Genomic DNA, 22,748 nt, shown 5'->3' with positions numbered 1-22,748 from the left:
GCCTCGCTCAAGAGTCAGCGTTCATTCAGCATTAAATCAATGATACAGCAACTGCCAGAGGGGAGAGAGAGAGAGAGAGAGAGAGAGAGAGAGAGAGAGAGAGAGAGAGAGAGAGAGAGAGAGAGAGAGAGAGAGAGAGAGAGAGAGAGAGAGAGAGAGAGAGAGAGAGAGAGAGAGAGAGAGAGAGAGAGAGAGAGACTCAACTATGCCAGTTTCTAATCTGTAAAACACGTGGTTTTCATGCTGACCTGGTCGTCTGTTAGACAAAATCTACATCTTGGCGACAGCCCTCTGGTCACATTACTTTGACTTTGCCAAACTACAGGTAGGCTAATGTATGTGTGTATACTGGGATGTGTGAGTCTCTGGCTGCCTCTCAAGAACAATGAGCTGTCTACCTAGAGAGCATTTTAGGGCATCAGTGTTGCTGAGATAGGTAACTAAGCTTTGATTGGTTAATACCGATATATACTTTGTATAGGCTTATGTGCAGTCAAACTGAGGTAAAGCCAATGACCGTTCAGCTTCAGGTAATTGAGATGAATAGTGCGGCTGTTGACCTATTCTAATAGATCCGCTGCACTGCAGCCTAAACACCAGAAGGGTTTCCAATTTCCTCACATAGACATTTGTGTGTAACACCAATATCTGTCCCTGTAGCTTCATACGTAAGCCAAATAAAGTCTACATTTGTTCTTTTGGTGCATAAACCATCACTATTTGTAATTACTTTAATTAGAACTCAAAACCAGTAGGCCCTCAGTTATGTAAAGGGATCTACAATACCTTTTACATACAAGAAGGATCATGGGTATAAAATATGATGGGGGGAAAAAGTCCCAGTGCTTTAGAACTAGTTCTGCCATGAAGCCATTTTCTGCCTTACAGTACACAGTCATTGCTCGGTCACCTGTTTGTGTGACAAACTTATAAACAACACTACTATGTAAATCCTCCTCCATTTAGGCCTATGAACCAGAGAAGTGGGGAGAGTGATTTGTGTGTGACTGTGTAAATTCATCAAGTCTCAACGAAATAGGATTTGCTGCCTTTTTCTTGAGAAACTCTGATATAGTAAAAACCGTTACACACATTTACCATGGTATTCACTTTCACCTATTGCAGTTATTGTTACTAATGTACAATCATAATAAATTAATAGAGGCCAAGGACTCAAATAGTGTAAAGAAGCTCAAATAAGTTGATATGAATCAAAGCAACACTCCTGGTCAAATTAAATTTGTTTGTTGTTGTTCTTTAGAAAAAATTAGTTTAAGTTTATTATACATTTATTAACAAAAATAAATCGGAAAATTTCCCTTTGGCCTACATTGAAAGAATTTTCAACATGCTAGATCAATGTAATTTGCACACAGAATTCTGATCTATGTTCTTCCACATCTGTTTGCAAACCGAATTCTTTTTGGCCTTTCTTTTCTTGCCACTATTTAACAGTGGTTTTACACAAAAAAAGGCTGTTGAATCTGTCTATGAGGAGGACACTGGTGACTGTATCAAGTTACCACTATTTTATTGTAGAAACAATAATTTAGTATGATATGGTATTCTCTTAACTACGGTTTTACCATGAAAACTATTGTAGAAGAGATTGTTTGAGTCTTTAGCTTCAAGTAAAAATTATTCAGTTCTGTTGGTCATATCCCAGAATAATGGTAAATGATCACAAATTTGCCTTTAAATGTATCTTATTTAGCTTCAAACAAGCATATTATTGTTTATTTTGTTTTCTAAATAATGGTGCAAAATTTAGAGGTGTTATTTAGTACCTGATGCACCTTTTCCATGTCTCCCCCTAGTGGTGAAGTTTGATAACGCAGGGAAGGGCACAGCTACAGGCTAATTGCTGAGACAACTTTAGTGAGACGTCAGTGCAGTCAGCCATGTCACCCTCCAGACTCCTGGCATACATATTTTACATTACTTATACTCAGTATTTAAAATGTGTCGCAAGTAGCAGATGACTGGCACTTAATCAGTATGTTTACGCACTGCTGTGCATCATTTCAGCAGGTCTGAGAGTAAGCGATATTGACATCCTGCCTTAGAAAGAAAAGTCACTACATGAAGTTCAGTGCCATGGTGACTACAATGCTTGACATACTTTGAATGAGATCATGAAGTGCGGCATAAAGAGACAGAGAGAGTGACAGAAAGGGTGTGGCAGCATGTTTTTAGATAACATAGTAGATCAGTGCACATAACTGCCCGGTCACAGTCTTTCTGTCAACATTCCTCCTTATCTGAAAGGCAATGTTCCTTGTCCGTCTTAAGCAAGCAGAGAGGAATTACAGCTTTCGACAGCAGATTCCCTAAAGTGACATTTTCAATAACGCATCATATTGGTCACAGAACACTTATGGGTTCTTAAAAAGCATGTTTAAGAAAGCACTCTTTCTAAATAAATGAAAGGGCTGGGCCCAGGCAGGATTGGCTGGTTTTCTCAGACCCTACCCGTTGTAGAATGTAGGTGGGGCTGCACCGTCTGCAATCAGACCCAGCCAAGCAGGTTCGTTCTGAATCTCATTCTTGACCTGGGTGTGGTTGTCACCTGTTCTCTATGTGTCAATGCCACTCCATGACTCTTTTATACATACTTGTTACACTGACATAGCCACTTTCAGCTGTACATTTTCTAATTAGGCGTTTTGACATTCTACAAAGACTAAAACAATAGCAAATTCTGAAGGGATGAATAGAGTGATTAGCCAATGGTGGCTGAAAATCATTGCTCTGTTGAGATTTTCTGCTGGGGATTTGAGGCCATGGCCAGTCTGGTTTGCTGAACTGTGGCTGGGCCATAACAGGATTGCTGCAACACAGCAGTTTTGTGTGTCAGAGGGTCTTTGGGAGGTTTTCAAACTCACTGAGCCTTGGCTTCCTGCTTTGTCCACAGTCTCAGGGAGGATTCAGCCATTCTCTGAGGCTGGACTCGCTCTGCATGCCCGAAAGAGTTCCCGAACAGCATGGAAATGTAGTGCTAAGATACCTAAAACACAGTTAAACAGAGTCTTTAGTTTGTGGTATAGAAACTAGAAACTTGTAACGATAACCCAACGATACAATACTATGTGATACTATATGATACGATATGATAACGATACGATAACCAAACAAAACTTGAATCCTAAAGGTGCGGTCACATTTACTGTTGCTTGGCGAAATTTCATGGGTGATATCCAGTCATTTCAATTGGAATTTACATGACTGGGAATTTCACATCAGGTTCAAGGTTTCCCCACGTTTGAAATGACTTCTGTGCTTTGTGCATCACTGCTGACAATGGACAATGTACCCCTTTTGCCCGTTCCAAAAGGTGAATAATGCAGAGAAATAATAAGTCTGGAGTGATCCCAAGTGATCCCATTCATCCCAATGTCAATAAATAAGTACGTTTACATTGCAGTCTCAGAGCTACAATGCATGCTGAGCGTCACTTCTGTCTCACCTCTAGGTCTATTCGACCAACTTCACAAACTGAATCATCCAACTGGTACAAATTCAGACAGACTAAAGCATTTACATGGTGATTTACTGTTTTAGCTGAAACAAATCATCTAAAGTATGACCTTTCTTGGCTGAAACAGCATTTTTAGTGGTTTTGTAAATGTTCCTCTTTGGCCTAAAGAAGTAATCTGTCTAAGAACCCAAGTGTCACCTTTATCTGAAAGAAAAACAGGTGTAATGCAAGACTTTACGACTGCAAAGCGTATCCCCTTCAGAGACAAAAGTTGTGAAGCCATGTTGTCACCAACAATGTCTTCACATACCTCAGCGGATGACTAGCATATTTGCATCTTATGGTTTCTAGGTGCATTTTTAGGGACATATTGGAAAGAGAAACTGCGCGACACACCTTTAGCGACTAGAAAATGCAGTTGTGTATTTAACAAAGCAGGTGCTGACACTCCTGCCATTGAACCTTAAATCTTCACACCCGGAAAAACCGACACTCCTCTTTCGTTAGAAATCAGAAGATTGATGAATGTCATTTCTACATTTGTTTTAGAAATGTATACGGTAATATAATATAAGTGACTTGGTTTTTCCTGTTTTAATCAAACGTTATACTGGTTTGCCTATTAGTGGAGGATTTTAAGAAATCCTTGTTATGAGACTCATGCTTTATTCTTAAACTGTCAGGTAGGGCAATCTGTTTTGGTTGATAGTTCAAAACTACATGTTTAAAATAGTTTGGTCTCTCCACCCATGTTTGGATAATGCACCTTGCACTGAGAGAAATGCTCAGTGAAATGCAGAACACACCCCAAGGTCCATACACGTTGATCACAGACAAGACTCTCCACCAGAGGAGAATGAACGGTCATTTGTACCCCCCACCACTAAAAAGTCTACTTCATTGGCTAATTGCACACAAGCTCATCATTACAACTTTGAATTATGTGTGTTGAGTTCCAAAGCAGGCCCATCCTGCCAGAGGAATGCTAAGAAACCCACACGCAATAAATACACTACTACAGTACTTCAAATCTGGCAGCACAGGTCTCGCTGCTGAATTGTATTCACATAATGTTCCACACATGTCCGTCAAGAGCTTTAATCACCTTCACTATGGGTGTGTAAGGGAATTCCAGCCTTTCACCTGTTTCATAAATTCCTGGTTCCAAGCCCACTTACACTGAGTATTATTCATTATCAGCATGCACATATCTATTCATTTGCATATAATGTGTGATGACAAATTCATTTCTTGCCATTCACTTGTAGAATATGTAGAATATGTAGCAGCTAGAATGTGGCAAATATGAAATGTTGAAAAGACACTTTATACAAGCACATCTGGCATAGAAGAAACTCATGAAAATGACTCTAATATGGTGCAAATCTAAATGTGAATGATACAAAACCCATTCACACATAAAGATCATTAGGAAGTGTTCTATATAAACACTGCTTGAGAAGTATGGCTACATGTCAAAGTTAATATTTAAGCCCTCGGAATGGACTGTGTTCACTTTTAGCCAATTTCACACAAGGACTCCACAGTTGTAGCTTATCTTAGGGCATTCCTTTAGAGATGTGATATAAAATTGCATCGCAGCTATATTCATTATATCCATAGTAAGATAGGCTAATAACACATTTCATGTCTTCTACAGCATCAGGGATTAGGCTCTTTTTACAGGATACTCAATATTTTTTTCACTTACTTTTGCAAAATGTACAAAAACCCATTTATCATAAACAATATTATCAAATTAAATATCTTGTCACTGTACTGAAAGCAAATCCGATTATTAAAATATTATCTGAATTTTGTTTTACTTTGTATCAAGTTGATAGTATATTTTTCCCCAATATTAATAGTTGATGTAAAAACCATTGTTGAGAAACACTGTTAATTAATTTCAGATTTATTTGTAAAGCTCTTTTTTGAACTTTGACTGACCCAATAATACATTATGAAAATAGTTTTCTTTTCTTTTAAATTTTACACAGAGCCCCTAGACCCCTTTGCTTCACCCAGACCCCAGATCACATTAATTGCATACACATTAGTGTTATTTGAGTGTTATTTAACAATATTTTAAATTAGCTTTTGTTTTATATTTTCAGTTTTCATTTTAATTTACGTTTTAGTGATTTTGGTTATGTGCTTTTGTGCGTTTTTTTATATAGCTTTTTCTATTTAGCTTGAATTTATTTTTAAATTAAAGTTTTTGTCATTTTAACTCAAACTATTTCAGTTTGTTGCCATGAGGCAACATTTTCATTTAAGTTTAATTTAAGTTTTTTTATCTAATATTTATATTTTATATCAGCTTTATTTCAATTAACGAAAAGAAATTTAATAGTATACATTTTATTTTTGACAGTATAAGGGATTGTCTGGGTTTGCTATGTGTTAAGTTCTGTTTTTAGTTCATTGCTGCTTTCTCATTGATTTGTTGATTTGCTACACCTGTTGTTGATTTAGTTTCATTTACCAGTGTATTTAAGCCCCGTGTTTCTGTCAGTTCTCGTCACGATTACACCAGTTGTTCTGTTTTCTAGTGTTCTGAGTGTTTGCAAAGACTATAGATTATTCTATTACTTATGAATGGGAGAAACTGCATGCAATATGGCGGAATACGTCCCGCCTTCTAAGTAAAAGAGCCAATCGCTAATTGGTAAAGTCATTGAATCACAGCAGCTGCAGTTAGAAGCTCCGATTCGCATAGAAACCTGAGACTCGCGCTTAGGACTGCACATGCGCATCGGCTTGCCTAGCCTGAAAAGTACGCTTTTTTAGCGCTATTTGAGCACAAACAGCATCTATGGGGCAGTTCATGTCAGATTTTGTTGCTGATTTGAAATTTGTTATTTAATTTTGAGTTCGGCAAGCAGTTTTTGAGATTTCAGGATTCCCCTATTCAAAGGACTTGGTCTTGGATGCCAGAAATAGCTGCCTGGAGGCGTTGGAAATATGGCCGCCGAGTGAACAGACTTTCCTTGAAAGGGACTTTGGTGTTTGTTTAATAAACTTTGATACTGCTGCAAATAGATCCTTCTCGTCATCGTTTTTGCAACCAACTGTGACAACACACTATAGTTCACACTTGTACATGTTTATATGCACTTTACTTAAACACTCAAAGCTTCTTTGAGTCTGACGATATTCAGGTAGTTATATCAGCATAAACATTAGCATAAAATATTCAGATATTTGAATTTGGTTTGAGGTCAATGCAGCTGATCAATGTATTTGAGGGCTAAAGCCTGTTGACCTCTGGACACGTTGCTATTTGTTTTCGTCTACTGCACTACTTCAGCTAAACCTGTGTCATATTATTCTTGTTTTTCATTCATTTTTAACTGTAATTCAGATAACCAAAATGCATCCTGGGTCAACTTGAAATTATACGCCCTCAGAAATAATTTGTCCTGCTGTTTACTTGTTTGTGCTTTATGGTTTATGTGTGATTACACCGCAATCTTCACCTGACACCTGTTGAATCGGTCTTTGAAAAAATGCATTATTTATACAGCGCGAGGCCTAAGGCATGCTGGAAAATTGAATAGTAAGAGAGATACTGAACACCAAACTAGTATTGCTGCTTTTCCATCTGCTTCCATCCAAAAACCGACACAAATGCACACATACACATGTACTGATGATGACTCATTGTTTAGCCATCCAACAATACCCGGTTCTCTTGACTTTTTCCTCTGTTGGCATTAAGAAGAGTCCCCTGACTTCTTAGCTGCTCTGAGCATAGGGCCCTGTTCAGAGACAATTGCAATGTTTTAAATCTGTTTCAGATGTGTACCATGGCTATAAAAATGAAAACTGCTCTGCAGTTTAACAAGCACATCAGCAATCAGTCTAAAAAAAGATCTGGCTTTTAAAACTCTTCATGAAGCGGAGTCTCACAAAGTAGCTGCATCCCAAACAAAAGTCGGGTTGGTTATGTAAGCTCTCTGTTAAGCTGACACTCTATGAGAGAAAAGTTTGCTATGTCCACCCAGAACTTCATGGCTAAAAAAAAAAAGCCTTCAATAAATAAGACATGCTAATTTGTACTGTGGTGCATGTGTTCATGTTTTGTTTACATGAGAAGCAAGAGTCATTATACATTTTAAAAATTGTTGGTGTTTGTGATTTGCCCTTTTCTAGCTAAACATTAAATAAACATCAAAATTAAAGTCGGCATGAAACGGAAGTTGCAATTGTCTTTTCATCCCTAATTCCCTATGTTGATGTATATCCGAAGGAAAAATCAGGTCCTCCCTTGAAATCGGGTCTCTGTTAGGAACCCAAGCAATCCAATTGGATCAAATTCCTTTTGATAGGTACTCTCTTTAGTTACAATTCCTACAAAATCATGTTCTATTAAATGCTGTTTGAACTATGTTATAATGACCTTTAATGTCTGTATTAGTTAGTTTATGTAGGCTACTAGCATAGCACTAGCAGTCAGATACACGCATTTGCACTTACCCTACATGTTTTTTTTTCATTTAAATATTGAGTGGGTGGGGGTTAAAATAGCCTATTATTAATTTTTTAAAAAAAATTGTTTGTCATTCTACCTTTTTTTGGCAAAATTAACAAATGTTGAACAGTATTAAATTAGTTAATTATTTTGAATATGTTTATGTTAAATGATAGTTTATGAAACATTGAATAGCACACTTCTAATGTATTTATTTATTTAAATCATGAGATACCCAAAAGTATCGTATAGGCTACACACTCCATGGCCACAATTCTATCCAAATAATCACAGTAAACGCTGATGTTGCTTACTTTTCTGAATGAAACAACATAGCCTACTATTGATTAAAAGTTTGCTCTTAAGTCTGTATTTTAGCCTGTTAAATGTATCCCACGAAAGTACAGAAGTAACAGGGACGACGCCTCTGTTTCGATAGGCTGCAGGTATGTCTCTCAGAAAGGGGCGACACCAGCCCGTGCTTTAAATGGGTTTGATGTTTTTAAGCACGGCTAACCTTGAGAGCTCCTGTTCGTGGGAGGATAGTTGCGGTTTCGTTCATTGTGGGCGTTGTATGTGAGGTGTAGCTGTCCTGGAAGACGCTTCAGATAGTTGAACGACAACCACCAGAGTGGAGTCCTAACTGAGCCATTTTAACAGCTAGACGGGTGTTGGAGAAACATCGCAACTGTCATCATGTTCAAGAAAAAGACTGTAAAGAGCACTGCGGCCATCACTGAAAAAAGGTCAGTGGCAAGCGGATACACTTATACGTTTCGTTGGGATGAGGACTTCCATTCGCGTCACTGAGGAGTCGTACGGAGCGGCGCGCGCGAGTGTTTTAACTATGTCGCGTTTCATTATCTCTGGTTTGTAGTAACTACATTAGCTACCGTGCACAATATAACCTGAAATTTAAAATATCCATTTCTGCTAAATCGGTTTTGGGCTTGCTTGACGTGCGGTTACTGTAGTAAAGGGTGTGGCGCTGTAACAGGTTGGATAACTTTTCACTGAGATGGTTTGCGTGACTTGCGTTATTATTCTGTAGGCCTACTAAACAGAGTAGACTGATGTAAATTGATATTAGAGGAATATACAGTAGTCATTTAAATGTATTATTTATTATTATTATTTATAATTTATTGTTAATATCAATAGGCTATTATTAATATTATTTAACACTAAACAACATTTTTATTAGGCCTATATCCTATTATATTTTATATTATATCTTGTTGCATATAGTTCTCAAATTACATCTGTATCAGTAGAGGCTGGAGTCAACATATGTAGGGAATGTTTAAAGAAACCTGATTGGTTAAGGGTAAAAGTTTAATCAGAGTGACAATTTCAAGTTCAAACAAGCATAAACTACTGATGGTTTGATAGATTCTAGAGTCTAGCCTCGAGCTTTGTTCCTGCAGGACTCTATAACACTAATATAGTAGGGTAGTTCACTGCAACTATGGAAGATTTTACTCTAGGAATATGGTTTCAGTTTGAGTCAAAATAATTTTATTGGTTACAGATGTACAAAAAAATAAGTTTTCCTAAACACATAGTTTTCTGTTTAGGTCATATTTGGGTGTTGTTTGACTGTGCTACGCGCAATGGGTCCCTCAGTGACAAATGTGGCAAGTTTTGTGACTTGTCTGTCTGCTTTTGACAGAAACAAGGCATGCCGTGATGCCGTACAGAGATATGGGCAGTTTGCTTGCAGTGAACTATAAAAAGGACAAAACCTTAGTCTATTTCATAACACTGTTCTTAAGATATCCGGATTTCATAGTTGATGTTTTTGCATTTGTATATTTTGGATATGGGAACACCTCTAGGGAAGGGAAGCGAGCATCAAATAATTACTTGCCCTAGACCTAGAGCTTCTTCTCAAATCAGATTAAATCATTTCCCTTGACAGCAAAAAAATAATAGATAGATAGATAGATAGATAGAGCTTTGTTTTTCTATTTTGGTTTAATGGTTGTTTTCGATTAAATAAATTACAACAGCATTTGGTTGCATAATCTCTTTCTTTAACAGTCCAGCTGTGTTTTGCCACACCTTTTGATCGGTTTCACATACAGATGCATTTATTTCAGGTGACATAGAAAGTCTTTTTAACCTTCTTGCATGTGTGAATAAAACCAGTTAGACCTGTTTAAGTTTCTAACGCCCTCGTTAAAGCCAACTTCTTGTTGTAATTATCATCTTCATTTACATATCTCACTCATAACTCAGTTCTACGGTTGTTGTTGTTGTTTTCCAGCTCAAATGAACACAAAACTGTGTTGTGTTTTCTTATTCATGACATTATCATTTTAGAACTCCCATTAACATGCACTAACCTTATTATTAATGATTCATGCTATTGTATGTTCAAATAACATGCCTTGTCCTTAAGGCAAATACGGCCCAAGGTGCGTAATTTGTTTTCTGATCAAGTTTAGTCATGTCCACCGTGCACTGTCAAACAGTATTTTTCTAGAATTCGTAGAATGCACTAAAACTATGCAAGGCTGCAGTTATGTTGAACAGCATTTCTGCATTTTTTTTTCAGTACGGTTCAGCTGAGACAATATTTTCTGATAGCACCAAGGTTCTCCTAACAGATCTGAAGTTTGTGCCAGATGATGTGGAATGAAAGTGTTTCAAGTCCTGTATTTATTTTCAGAGCATCTCAGCATGACATATAAGTGAAGTGAGGTGTTATGCCCTACATCCAGAGATTCAACATAACAAATCTACTACATTTGCTGCAGTATTTTAGGAAAATGCAGACCGAAACTTGTACATTTGGCTCACTAAAACTATAACAAACTGCATCAACAGAAACTAATTTCCTTTTATTTCACCTCAGACCAACTGACATTGATTTGATGACCCTGATTGACAAGTTGCAGAAGAATGCAGACAAGGTGGAAAAGAACATCATTGAGACAGAACAGAACCTCAATAGGGTAGGTACTGTAAACGCGTCTGTGGATTACAAATCAAAGCCGTTAAGCATGTTAATGTCATCTTTAAATATGTTCATTTAGGGTTATTTGGGTTAAAATAGTGGTAAGTTTATGTCATTGTTATTTAAGTATTATTTATATACTATTGTAGTATTTATCAGTATGGTGAATTAGCTTTTATTTTAAAAAAAAGTTTTCATTTACATATTAATTTAAGTGATTTTTGTTATGTACTTTTGTCATTTAAATAGTTTTTGTTTTATATATATTTATAAATATTTTTACATAGCTTTAATTCATTATTATTTCAGTTTAAGTTTCAATCATTTTAGTACTTCAACTTATTTGATATCGTTTAGTTGCCAAGTCTACATTTTAATTTTCTTTTCAGTTTTTGTTAGTTTAAGTTTTTCCATCTAATATTTATATTTTATTTTATCCCAAATTTACCCCAAATTTAATATATAAATATTTAATAATATTTATATATTATTTTAGCATTAACAACACTGGTGTATACCAATGGAAAAATAATCTTTAAAGGTATAGTTCACCCAAAATTGTTATTATTTACCCTCATGTAATTCAAAACCTTTATGATTTTTTTTCTTTCTATGTAACACAAAAGAAGATATTTTTAAGAATCTTTAAAAAAAATTTGTCTCTACAGTGAAAGTCAGTGGAATTCAAAACAACATTGGACCCCATTGACTTTCTTGATTACGAAAAAAAAAATCGTATAAATTTTTACAAATATCCTCGTTTGTGTTACACAGATGAAAGTCATACAGGTTTGGAATGACATGAGTGTGAACTATCCTTTAACTATTGTTACATAACTATCATTAATTGTGTTGCTCATTGACGTTTCTAGGATATCAAGAAGATCAATGAGGGCAAGCAGCCCCTATACCAGGAGGACACCAACAAGAGGATCCAGAACTCACTGGAGCTACTGAATAGCCTGGATTATGATGCATCCCAAGCCACCCGTTTGCAGCACCCTCAGGCTGAGATGATTGAGAAGGAGTACGTTTTTATAGCCACCTTCAAACTGAAATATCTGATAGCATCTTATGCTATTTGCCATGCAAGCAGAATGAAATGCTGTGAATGCTTATGCTATGGGATTGTGGATGACCTTTTTTTTTTTTCTCCTCAATGAAAAAGTATGAGACAGCTGCGAGTGCGTGTGATGAAGCTCCACGAGGATCATGATCGCATTTACAACATCAGACGATCTGAGCAGGTTCCCACCGTCAACTGGGGAAAGATGATTGATGAGAAGCTGGTGTGTATCTAAGCATACCTCTCTCTGTTTCTTTCTTTCGAATATATGATTTCAAATGCAAATGATTCATGGTCAAATATTTTCGGATGTAGGCAAATGTGAACAACAAAGGATTCGGACAAGATCTGCCCACCATCGAGAACGAAGTGGAGGAGCACAATATTTTCCACAGTGAAGTGGAGGCATTGGCTCCGTATATCACTGCAGACCGGGTACATTTTGATGGTTTTAAAATGAAATGCAATACAAGAAGAATATTTGACTGTTTTGAACAGCCATGCGAGTGGCATCTGTGACTCATTTGCTTACTTGCATAACAGGACGGTGTGGATGGCCAGCAGGCGAAGTACAACAAACTACTGGTGAGACTTCACTTTCTGCCTTTAATTTGCCACCTAGTTATGCACTGAAGTTGTACTAGTAAAAGACTGAGAGTTAGTTGTCAATTCACGTGTCTCAAAACACTGGATTTCACCATGTCCATTGCAGGCGAGCTCCGCAGCACGTCAGAAGAACCTGCTTAGTCTGAGAGATTACATGCAGCGCTGCACCAACGAGCTCTACTGGATGGACCAGCAAGCTGATGAGCGAATCACATATGACTGGAGCGACAACAACCTGGACTACCCTGCCCGAAAGAGGCAGTACGAGGTAAGGCTTAGAAGCCATTTAATGATTGGTAATACAAGTCTAGATGGCACTAAGACTTTCGAATATGCTTTCATAATTCAAACCTCCTACAAAGTATATGATTATAGTACTGACATGCTTATAAATAAACTACTTATAAAGATTTTTTAACATGCTGCTTGACATCTTCATCAGAACTTCATCAGCAAGTGTCTGGAGTCTAAGGAGAAAACCATCACCCAGCTGAATGAAGATGGAGAGGAATTAATGGAGCAGAACCATCCGGGAAAAAATGTCATTGGGGTAATATTACAAGCCGTTTGCTATAATGATTCATTTTCCCCCCCATTCAATTTACAGTGAAACACTGGCAGTAAAACTGCATTGGCACTGTTTCAGGCATTCTGAGATGTCGTTTTTGTAACTGTATATTTTATAATGTATAACTGTACTGCACTATAAAGTAGTATGCAGTAAATATAGAATAAGAAAAATGACTCCAATCTAATCTTATATCAGTTTTCACACTCCCATTTTCTCTGAGCATAGTTGAGCCAAACAGCATATATATCACAAAGGATGTGATCCTATTTGAAGCACAATAATCTGCTTCATATTTTAAAATAACCAACATAATTGATATGTGGATTAAAGAAGTATTTACTTGCATAAAGCTTCGGAGGGAAATTATTCTGAATCATAGGCTCCTTAAAGACATTTGACAAAATGGTGTCACTTTTAGATAATGTACTTGCTGACTCTGTAGACAGTTTTATCTTTTCAATTTATTTCATTTTATTATTTATTAAATTATTTATTTGTAAATGTATTTGTGTTTTTATGTATTATTCTTTATAATTAAATTTTTTCAGGGTATTTTACTGTTTTTATTGTATGTAATTGGTTGAGGTTGTGTTTATCAGGGTAATTAATCCTGTTAAATTTTAACTTGTGGCGAATGGGTCTTTTATATGTACATTTGTTATTCCGTGTAAAAAAAAAATCCAATAAAGAAATAAATAAAAACACAGGTGGTAAAGTAGGAAGACATTGGGCTAGCACACATTAGGTAAAACTGCAATGACTGTAAATAAACTAAACTTAAAATAGTGCTTCAGTGCACATAGTTAATAACTAAAGAAAAAAAAAGAAAAAAAAAACATTTTAAATTAAATATAATCAAATGTGATCATTTTAAAGTATTGTCAAAATGCCAATTTCTATCTAAATACTAAGATGACGCATTCATTTAAAGCTACTGTGGTATAGCCGGATGCTTATTCTAAAACATGTCTTGGTTTTAGGCACACATGGATGCCGTGCATGCGGATTGGAAGGAATACCTCAACCTGCTCATCTGTGAAGAGAACCACCTCAAGAACATGGATGACTATCACAAAGTTAGTCTACATTTTACACACTCATTTCCTCTTCCATATTCTATATTGCTTTCAGACTTGCTCAGTTGCATTAATCCTTTTTTTTTCTTTTTCTTACAGTTCCACAAGGATGCAAGAGACACCAACGATTTGTTGAAGCGCCTGGAGACCGAGATCAACCAGAAGTATAATCCAGAGTTTAAAGACATGTACCAGATCGAGGGGCTCATTACTGACCTGGATGTAAATATATTGGGACTTATATTGAATTTCTTTTTAATTCATATAATGTGTATTAAATGATTAATGAATTAAAAGAGGTCTTCACTATCTAAGGCTGTCTGTGTTTGTATTGCCAGGATCAGGCAAAGGCCATGGGTCATTTTGACGAGCGACTGAAAGATCTTCAGAAGCGCAGCCTGCAGGTGCTCCCTCTGAAGTACCGCAGGGAGACTCCTCAGAAACTGCTTCCTATCGAGGCTCTGTGTGAATACGAGGCTAATGAGGTATGGAGTTTTAGCTCTCGCTCACTCAATGCATGCAGCTTAGAGCTCCGCTAATACCAGTCAGTGAAACATCAGCTATTATCATGAGTAAGCACAGAAAACCGTTACACTCTGTCTCTGCTTGGGTTTTCGGAGTCCCCCATCTAATGTATTTAAATCCTTAAGACGGCCTTCACCCAAACGATTCATCTCATATAAACCCCTGGAGACGTGTGCTGGGGATTTTGTAGGGATTTCACATTTATTTAAGGAATTTGTGTATTTTTTTAGCTGCAATATCAAGTTGAAACAGAGCTTACTTTGCTTATTTTGAACGACACAGGGTCCAATTTTGCGAGGGGAGCGGTACACCCTGCTCAGGAACAATGGGCCCAAATGGGACGTAAAGGACGCAAATGGCCGCACCATGAATGCTCCAGGAGTGTGCTTCATAATCCCACCAACCGACCCTGAGGCTGTGGCCGTTGCTGACAAGTGGGTATTCCTTGATATCTGTATATGTCATGTGTAAATGTCTCAGTTGTGTCTAATATGAAAACATTTTTTGTAGTCTGATAAACCAGCACAAAAGCATCAAACAGAAAGTAGCCAGTAGCAAATCTGCACTACAGGCACGACTGCCAGAGCTAAGGAAGGAGAGTACAGGAGGTCAAGGTTTGTCTCTTACATTATGATAAACTTAGATGCAAAGCTCTCCTAAAGAGAATTAAATACTTCATTCATTCTTACCTCCATCCTCAGATAAACAAGAGCAGCAATGCCGTCAACTGATGGCAGGACTGGATAAAGTGGTCAGTGATCTGGATAAGCAGGAGAAGGCCATTTACTCTCGTGTGCGCCCCCCACTGGAGCAAACACGTCCTGTTCAAGACAGCTCTGACAGGCTACAGGACATAAAGGTACAAAGTTTGGTGTCTTAATGTTTATTCTGTAGTGGACAACAAGTGTCATGTGTCTGACTAAATGTACTCATTATAAAAAGTACATTCTAATAATGTTCATTATCATTATATTTCAATCACATTAGTACAGTGGTTCTCAATTGTTTTTGGCGATGTCCACTTTTAAAGAATAAAAATGTTAGTTTGAATCTTGAGTGCACATCTGATCAGTTATAACGCCCATTCACACTAAGAACGATAACTATAAAGTTAACGACATAGGATAAGATATACTTCTAAAAATCATTTTAAATATAAAAGGATAGCAGAGTCCACTATATCGATTAGCAGCACAGCTAATCATTTTTTCTAGCTGATGAACGATAAAAGCAGTGAAAGCCAATCAGAATCCATCCTGGTTTAAGACATCAAACAGTTAAAGCGACAGACAACATAAACTGTAGCATGCACTAAGAAACAACAGAACAATATTATCTGCTGGTGTGGAATCTAATATAGCTATTGTTATAGTTATCTTGGTCACACTTTAGTTTAGGGTCCAATTCTCACGATTAACTAACTATTAACTACGATATTGCCTTAATAAACTCCAAATTACTGCTTATTAATAGTTAGTAAGGTAGTTGTTAAGTTTAGACATTGGGTAGGATTAGAGATGTAGAATTATGGTCATGCAGAATAAGGCATTAATATGTACTTTATAAGTACTGATAAACAGCCAATATCCTAGTAATATGCATGCTAATAAGAAACTAATAAAACTAATAGTTAATAGTGAGAATCGGACTCAAAACTAAAGTGTTACCGTTATCTTTATAGTTATCATTCTTGGTGGTATTCAATAAAACGCATTCAAATCCAATAAAAGGTGAAAAATAAACTGCACATACACCTCATTTGTTCTCTTGTCTATCATCAACACAGTAGACTTAAATGTGTAAAATTGAGCAAGCATCTGAAATGACCCTGACCCTGTATTTCAGTGGCAAATGGCATTTTGACCTTGCCTTAATCTAGTATTTTCTTCATAGGACATTACTTCTGCTGTTCGCAAGATAGAGCCAGAAAAGTCTGCAAAATTACAGGAGGCTGGGACTTTCCTCAGATCCTCTCCCAAATGTTCAAGTGCACCACAGCTCAACTCCAAGGTGGATGAGACTAACAAAAAATACAACAAAGTCGATTTGCTGTTGAAGTGTGCAAGTGACAAGTAAGTACACGTCTTTTTTTTTTTTACAACAGGATTCAAGAATGTCATCCTAAATGAGAACCTGAATTGTGAGCCTAAAAATGTTACTTTTGTAGACTGCAGAACTCCTATCAGCTGGAGAATTCTCTGCAGAATGGCAAAGCTCTACTGTCCACCTATGAAAACAAACTGGCAAGAGAGGAGGTTGCCCCATCCGACCCCACCTCACTGGAGAAGACCCAGCGCGAGTTGGCGGTGAGCTTCGTAATCCATGCCACTTTTTTTTTCTCATGATCTTTTTTTCCAAGATTCACTATATTCAATCATGTCTGATGTATTCTTGTCTCCAGGACATTACATCTGAGCTAAGGAGCAAAAGAGCTATTATCACAGAGTCTGAGCAGAACCTGAGAGATGCCAAGGCCAGCTGCAGCAATATGGCCAGCAAAGTGCAAGAGCATTGCCCTGATATTGAGAGGCAAGAAGCTGATGTTCAGAAACTCAGCAAACGCTTTGACAACCTGAACAGACAGACTGAAGCCAGGTGAGTTCATATTAAACCAAAGTTATTTCAAATGCGAGTGTACTTTAAAAAAATGTCATAAGAATTTAATTCAGATTAGTCTTTAGTATACTGCATTCTGTGATTTATATTATTTATATTACATCTAAAATTAATAGGATTGTTTTCACTACTAGTGTTTTTATGGTTACACTTTACAGCAATTTGTTAATATTAGTTGTTAAATTTAGTATCATGAACATCATTTAATAATCCATTTTCATTTATAAATTTACTATTGTTCACTGTTAATTCATGTTTGTTCATAATACATACATTAATGTTAATTTATACAACTTGAAATTAAAAGAATTATTAAAAATTTACAGATCACAAAGTCTGCAAAGAGCCAAAACCGCCTACGGCAACTACCACAATGACTATGACAACCTCAATAGCTGGCTTTCCCGAGTACCAAACTATGAGCCACGTGAAACTGATGACATCAAACAGATTGATGCAAAACTGAAAAATCAAAGGGTAACTTATATAGTCATTCCCGTCATTACAATAATTGCATTGTAATATTACAAATTATATTTATTTACCAAAACCATGTTTGAAATGTACAGATTCTGCTCTCTGACATCACAAGAAAGGAATCAGACCTGAACAATGTGTCAAGAAATGCACAGCTTTATCAGCAAGCAGTCAAGGTACTAAAATCTCAGTGTATTACTTGCAGAGAATTATCCTACTATCATGTTTATGCAAAGCTGTGTGAACTCCTTTGTGCCGTAACTTTCAGGACTATGAAAATGAAGCAGAGCGGTTTAAATCCATCCTTGACCTTGAAGATGGCTTGGTTCCCCAGACATACAAAAGGACCAGACTTGAATCTCCTGCCTTGAAAGTGAATAGAGAGGTGAATATTTTTGAAAAGTAAACAGTTTCCTGGATCAAGTAATTAGAAAATTTCATAGTCTTTTTAATGAGAACAGTTTTTCTGACTGTTGAAGTTTAAACATGTTGTGTTCTAAAGGAATCTGCAATTGAGGCTAAATTCACTGAAGTGAATGCTGTGAACAAGCAGAGACTGCAGAACCTTGAGTTTGCTCAAAGCCTTCTTAACCAGGTAAAACACATTATCATATGCTATGCATACAAATAACAATAGCATGGTATAAGCATTGCTTTTTTAGTGCTGTCAAAAAGATTAATCGCATCTAGCATAAAAGTTTGTGTTTACATATGTGTATATATATTACATTTATATATATATATATATATATATATATATATATGTGTGTCTGTGTGTATACTTTATATACTGTATATATTATATATATATATGTGTGTGTGTCTATGTACACATACACAGAGTCAGACACACACACACACACACACACACACACATATATATATATATATATATATACAAAAACATATTATGAAAACAAACTTTTGTGTTATATGCGATTAATCCATTTGACAGCACTACTTTCTTTTTTTTAACTTATTATACACATTCAATATTTATTAATTCTTTATAGCAACCAGAAGTTTCAATATTCAAGCAAGAAGTCCAGACTGTGAGATCATCAGCCCCAGGCGAAGAGCCCTGGAGAATCAAAAAACAGCTTCAGGAAGAAATTCAGCGTAGAGACCAACTGGAAAGGGAAATTGAAAGTGTACAGACTGACATCTATTTACTAGAGGGCCAGAAACCGCAGGATACTATCGTCAAGAAAGAGCTCATCAAGCAGGTGCCTGACCCTCAACTGGATGAAGAATATCACAGGATCCAGCAGAAGCTCTCAGATGAAACCAGGACCACTCGTGTCTTAGAGAGTGAACTGGACACTCTGCGTATAAAGCTGCGTGGGATTGAGACCGAAATGAAAGAGGGAGCTCAGCAGTATACAGTCAAAGAGGTGCTCCGCATTGAGAAGGACAGGGGGCAAGAAGAAGATCTCAGGAGACTAAGAGAAGAGCTAGAGGAAATCAAGCACCTAAAGATGGTCAGAGAGAATGAAATCATTCAGATTCAAAAGCAAGTGACTATTCTTGCACAGGAGAAAAGCAAGGAGCAGGAAATAATCACTGAGGAGGAAGTCATTAAGGTTCAAAATGACCCTCGACTTGAGAGTGAGTACAGATTGTTGCTTGACCAGAAACAAAAAGAAATAAACACCCGAAAAGAACTTGAAGATGAGCTTCGATTCCTGCAGGAGAGATTAAGGCGTCTTGAAAAGGAAAAGGCAATGGCTGAGGAAAAGATCTCCATCAGAGAAGTCCTGAAGGTTGAGAAAGATATTGCTTTGGAGAGAGAGGTAGAGAATCTGAGAAGACAGTATGAAGATGAAAAAACAAAGCGCAGCACTTCACTGAGAGAGAAAACAGACCTTAACCGCAAGATTACCAGTCTGGAGGAAGAGAAGTCGAGGGTCATAATTCAGGAGAAAGTCCGTGAGATTGTTCGACCTGATCCGAAGGCGGAAACAGAGGTGGCAAATCTTCGACTTGAACTGGTGGAGCAGCAGAGAAGGTGCAGAGATTCGGAGCAGCAGCTGAGTTCCCTTCAGGATGAACTGACAATGCTAAGAAAAAGAGGCCCACAAATTGAATACAAAGAGATGATCAAAGAGGTCGTCAAATACAAGATTGACCCAGAAACAGAAAGAGAACTGGAGAAACTCAGGAATGAAATTGTGGATAAATCCCACCAAACAGAGAAGTTCGAGATGGAGATCCTCCAACTCAAAGAGGAGATTCAAAGATGGAAAGACACCAAGCCTCAGATTCAGACCAAAGAGGTCGTAAATGAGATCATGCAATACAGAGAAGATCCTAAAACCAAGGAGGAGATTGAGAGTCTCAAGCGGAAACTGGTTGAGGAACAGAGGAAACGTTTGGACCTGGAAAACGAAAGGGCTTCAAATGAAGAAAAAATCAGGATCAAGAAGATTGACTTGTCACAGGTGAGGGAAACGTTTGTCCAGCAAGAAGTTGTGAAGATGGAGAAGGATCCAATCCTGAGGTCAGAATGTGACACCTTCACTTTAAATATCAACAATGAGCAGAAACAGAGAGAGATCTTGAAAGAAGAGCTGATAAGGCTGCAGCATCAAAAGGCTGAATTGGAACTCCAGCTTGAGGAGCTGGAACGTGAACGTAGAGCACGCAGAGATGCTGAGCTTGAAATTCAGAGGTTGAGAGTGCGGCTCAATGAACTAGAGATTAGGGACAAGGAAAACAGAGAAAGGGTTACAGTAAAGCAAAAGGTTGTACTCCAGCAGGACCCTCAGCAAGAAAAAGAGCACTCTATCCTTCGTCTTCAGGTTGAAGAGGAGAGGCACAAGCGTATGCTCTTGGAGAAGGAGTACAATGCCATGTTGCATCAACAAGAAATACTTGAGCGAACGGAAGTGCGTGAAAAAGTTGTGCGAACCGAAAAAGTCCAAGTCGAGCGAGACCCAGATGCCGAGATGGACATTATAAGGCTGAAGAAAAGCCTTGAAGAAGAGGAAAGGCGACGTCGTGAGCTGGACCAAGAGATTATCATCTTAAACTCAAAGCTTTCTGAGGTGGAGTTTACCAATACAAAATCATCTAAAGAAGTCGACTACATTCGCGATGAAGGCAACAAGCTACAGCAGGAGAACCAGCGCCTACAGAACGAATTAAGGAAGCTTCAATCCGAAATCCAGATCACATCAAAAGAAACCAGACACATCACTGAGTCTTCTCCGGCGGAGAATAGCAGGAACCTAGAAATTCGACTGGAATCCTTGCAAAGAGAACTCACTGACCTTAAACGCATCAGAATGGAGAAGGACGAAGAGATTGAAAAGCTTCAGAAGAGTCTCTCTGCAACGAGAGTGAAGAGAGAGCAGCGAGAAAGTCACCTCCGCCGTTCAATTGTCGTCATCGATCCAGACACCGGAAAGGAGATGAGGCCTGAGGAGGCTTACAAGCTCGGTCTAATCGACTGGAAAATGTTCGTCAACCTTCAGAGTCAAGAGTGCGACTGGGAGGAGATCACCGTCAAGGGTCCGAATGGCGAGTCTTCTGTTCTCCACGACAGAAAATCAGGCAAGAAGTTTGCCATTGATGAAGCTCTGAGGGCAGGAAACATCACAAACCGTCAGCTGCAACAATATCAGAACAAAGAGATAAGCATCCAGGAGTTCGGTGTCATGCTGTCAGGCAGAGGCATATAAATTGCACCGGAAATCTCTTTTTATTTTCCCTTTCTCAATACAGTATGTATTTATTTAAAAAAAAGCATTTTTATATCAATGCAAGATGGTGTTCCTTTATGGTTATGGTGCTGAATCTGGTTTAATGTTTCTATCACTATTCCTGAAGTGTTTTCATTAAAGATTAGCACTTTGAGGATGTTTTACTGAAATCTAGTTCAGTTTCACTGTAATCTGATCTAAAAATGCATATTAAGTGTGTGCCTTAATGAAAAATTTACAGCCCTATCTTGCTTTTCATGCACTTTTCACTAGTCAGATTAATCTATTCTCCTTTCATGTGTTTGATTTGAGATTAAAACATGAATGAAATGTGGATAAACCTGAGTACTGCGTGTTCTTTCCCTTCATCTTTATCATAAAGCAATAAAAGCTCAAACTATCTTTACAATCACTTTTTAGTTCACAAAACCATTGGGTGTCTTTCATCTATGGTTTAAATGATTACCAAACATTACGCAATAAATTAGCAGACTGAAAATCATTTGATTACTTAAAATATATTACTAAAAAATTAGTTTTGACATTTGTTTTTTCAGGAATTTAAAGCCCCTCTGAAGTCAATAATTTTATCCATTCAAACTCGTCTTTGATCACCAAAAAAGCATATTCCTGTGAAAAAAGTATTCATGCCTTAAAATAGCTTAAATGTAACTACACCCTTGCTTCATTTAGTATACGCTTAACCATGAATATGCAAATGAGCCCTGTCTCCACTCACTCATACAGGGTCATCCACAAGTTGATGTATCAGAATGGTAACGCGTTTTATGTATCGTTCTCTACAACGTCGGACAGTAACGGTAATTTATATGATTAGCCTTTTGCTCGACTATCAAACAACTAATAATGTGTTGCTAATGTTACACAAACCATGTTCCCGTTCACCATCTCAGAGTCAGACAGCTGCCTTCTGAAAATCAGCATCCTTCAAATGTTTTGAACACCAAAGAACATCAGAAAGGCAAGGCATAGGCCTATAGTTCATCATAATGTGTAATATACAATATACATCATATACACCCGCTATATTGCTAAATGATTTTTCATATCAACAGAAAACTATACAGTGATAACCTGGCCTCTCTTGAGACTCCCCTGCTTCACAGTAATGATGCTAAAGCCCGCCAGCACGTTATTGGTTACGAGGTAGTTTGTGACGTAAGAAACAC

At 37.4% G+C, this 22,748-nt stretch overlaps 1 protein-coding gene across 1 annotated transcript; it reads left to right on the top strand.

The window, feature by feature from the left end:
* Positions 1-8,468: 8,468 nt before the first annotated feature.
* On the top strand, positions 8,469-21,898 carry ppl (periplakin). Its single transcript, XM_056240599.1, has 22 exons — positions 8,469-8,701; positions 10,816-10,915; positions 11,790-11,944; positions 12,086-12,206; positions 12,299-12,418; positions 12,527-12,568; positions 12,696-12,857; positions 13,032-13,139; positions 14,141-14,236; positions 14,336-14,458; positions 14,575-14,721; positions 15,044-15,195; positions 15,272-15,375; positions 15,463-15,620; positions 16,655-16,833; positions 16,929-17,067; positions 17,163-17,356; positions 17,704-17,854; positions 17,947-18,030; positions 18,123-18,239; positions 18,357-18,449; positions 18,868-21,898. The coding sequence occupies exons 1-22, from the start codon at positions 8,652-8,654 to the stop codon at positions 21,535-21,537; spliced, it is 5,265 nt and encodes a 1,754-aa protein (XP_056096574.1). The 5' UTR covers positions 8,469-8,651; the 3' UTR covers positions 21,538-21,898.
* The last annotated feature ends 850 nt before the right edge of the window (positions 21,899-22,748 follow it).

This window comes from Rhinichthys klamathensis, unplaced genomic scaffold, assembly GCF_029890125.1.
Source record: "Rhinichthys klamathensis goyatoka isolate OS25496 unplaced genomic scaffold, OSU_Roscu_1.1 h1tg000605l_1, whole genome shotgun sequence".
In the NCBI taxonomy this organism is placed as follows: domain Eukaryota; kingdom Metazoa; phylum Chordata; class Actinopteri; order Cypriniformes; family Leuciscidae; genus Rhinichthys; species Rhinichthys klamathensis.
Note: the sequence above shows the minus strand (reverse complement) of the source record. Positions and strands in the feature narration are given on the sequence as shown.

Coding starts and splice junctions, on each gene's coding strand:
- ppl (XM_056240599.1), top strand. CDS start 8,652: ATGTTCAAGAAAAAGACTGTAAAGAGCACTGCGGCCATCACTGAAAAA. Junction 10,916..11,789: donor CAGAACAGAACCTCAATAGG/GTAGGTACTGTA, acceptor TGACGTTTCTAG/GATATCAAGAAGATCAATGA. Junction 12,419..12,526: donor CGTATATCACTGCAGACCGG/GTACATTTTGAT, acceptor CTTGCATAACAG/GACGGTGTGGATGGCCAGCA.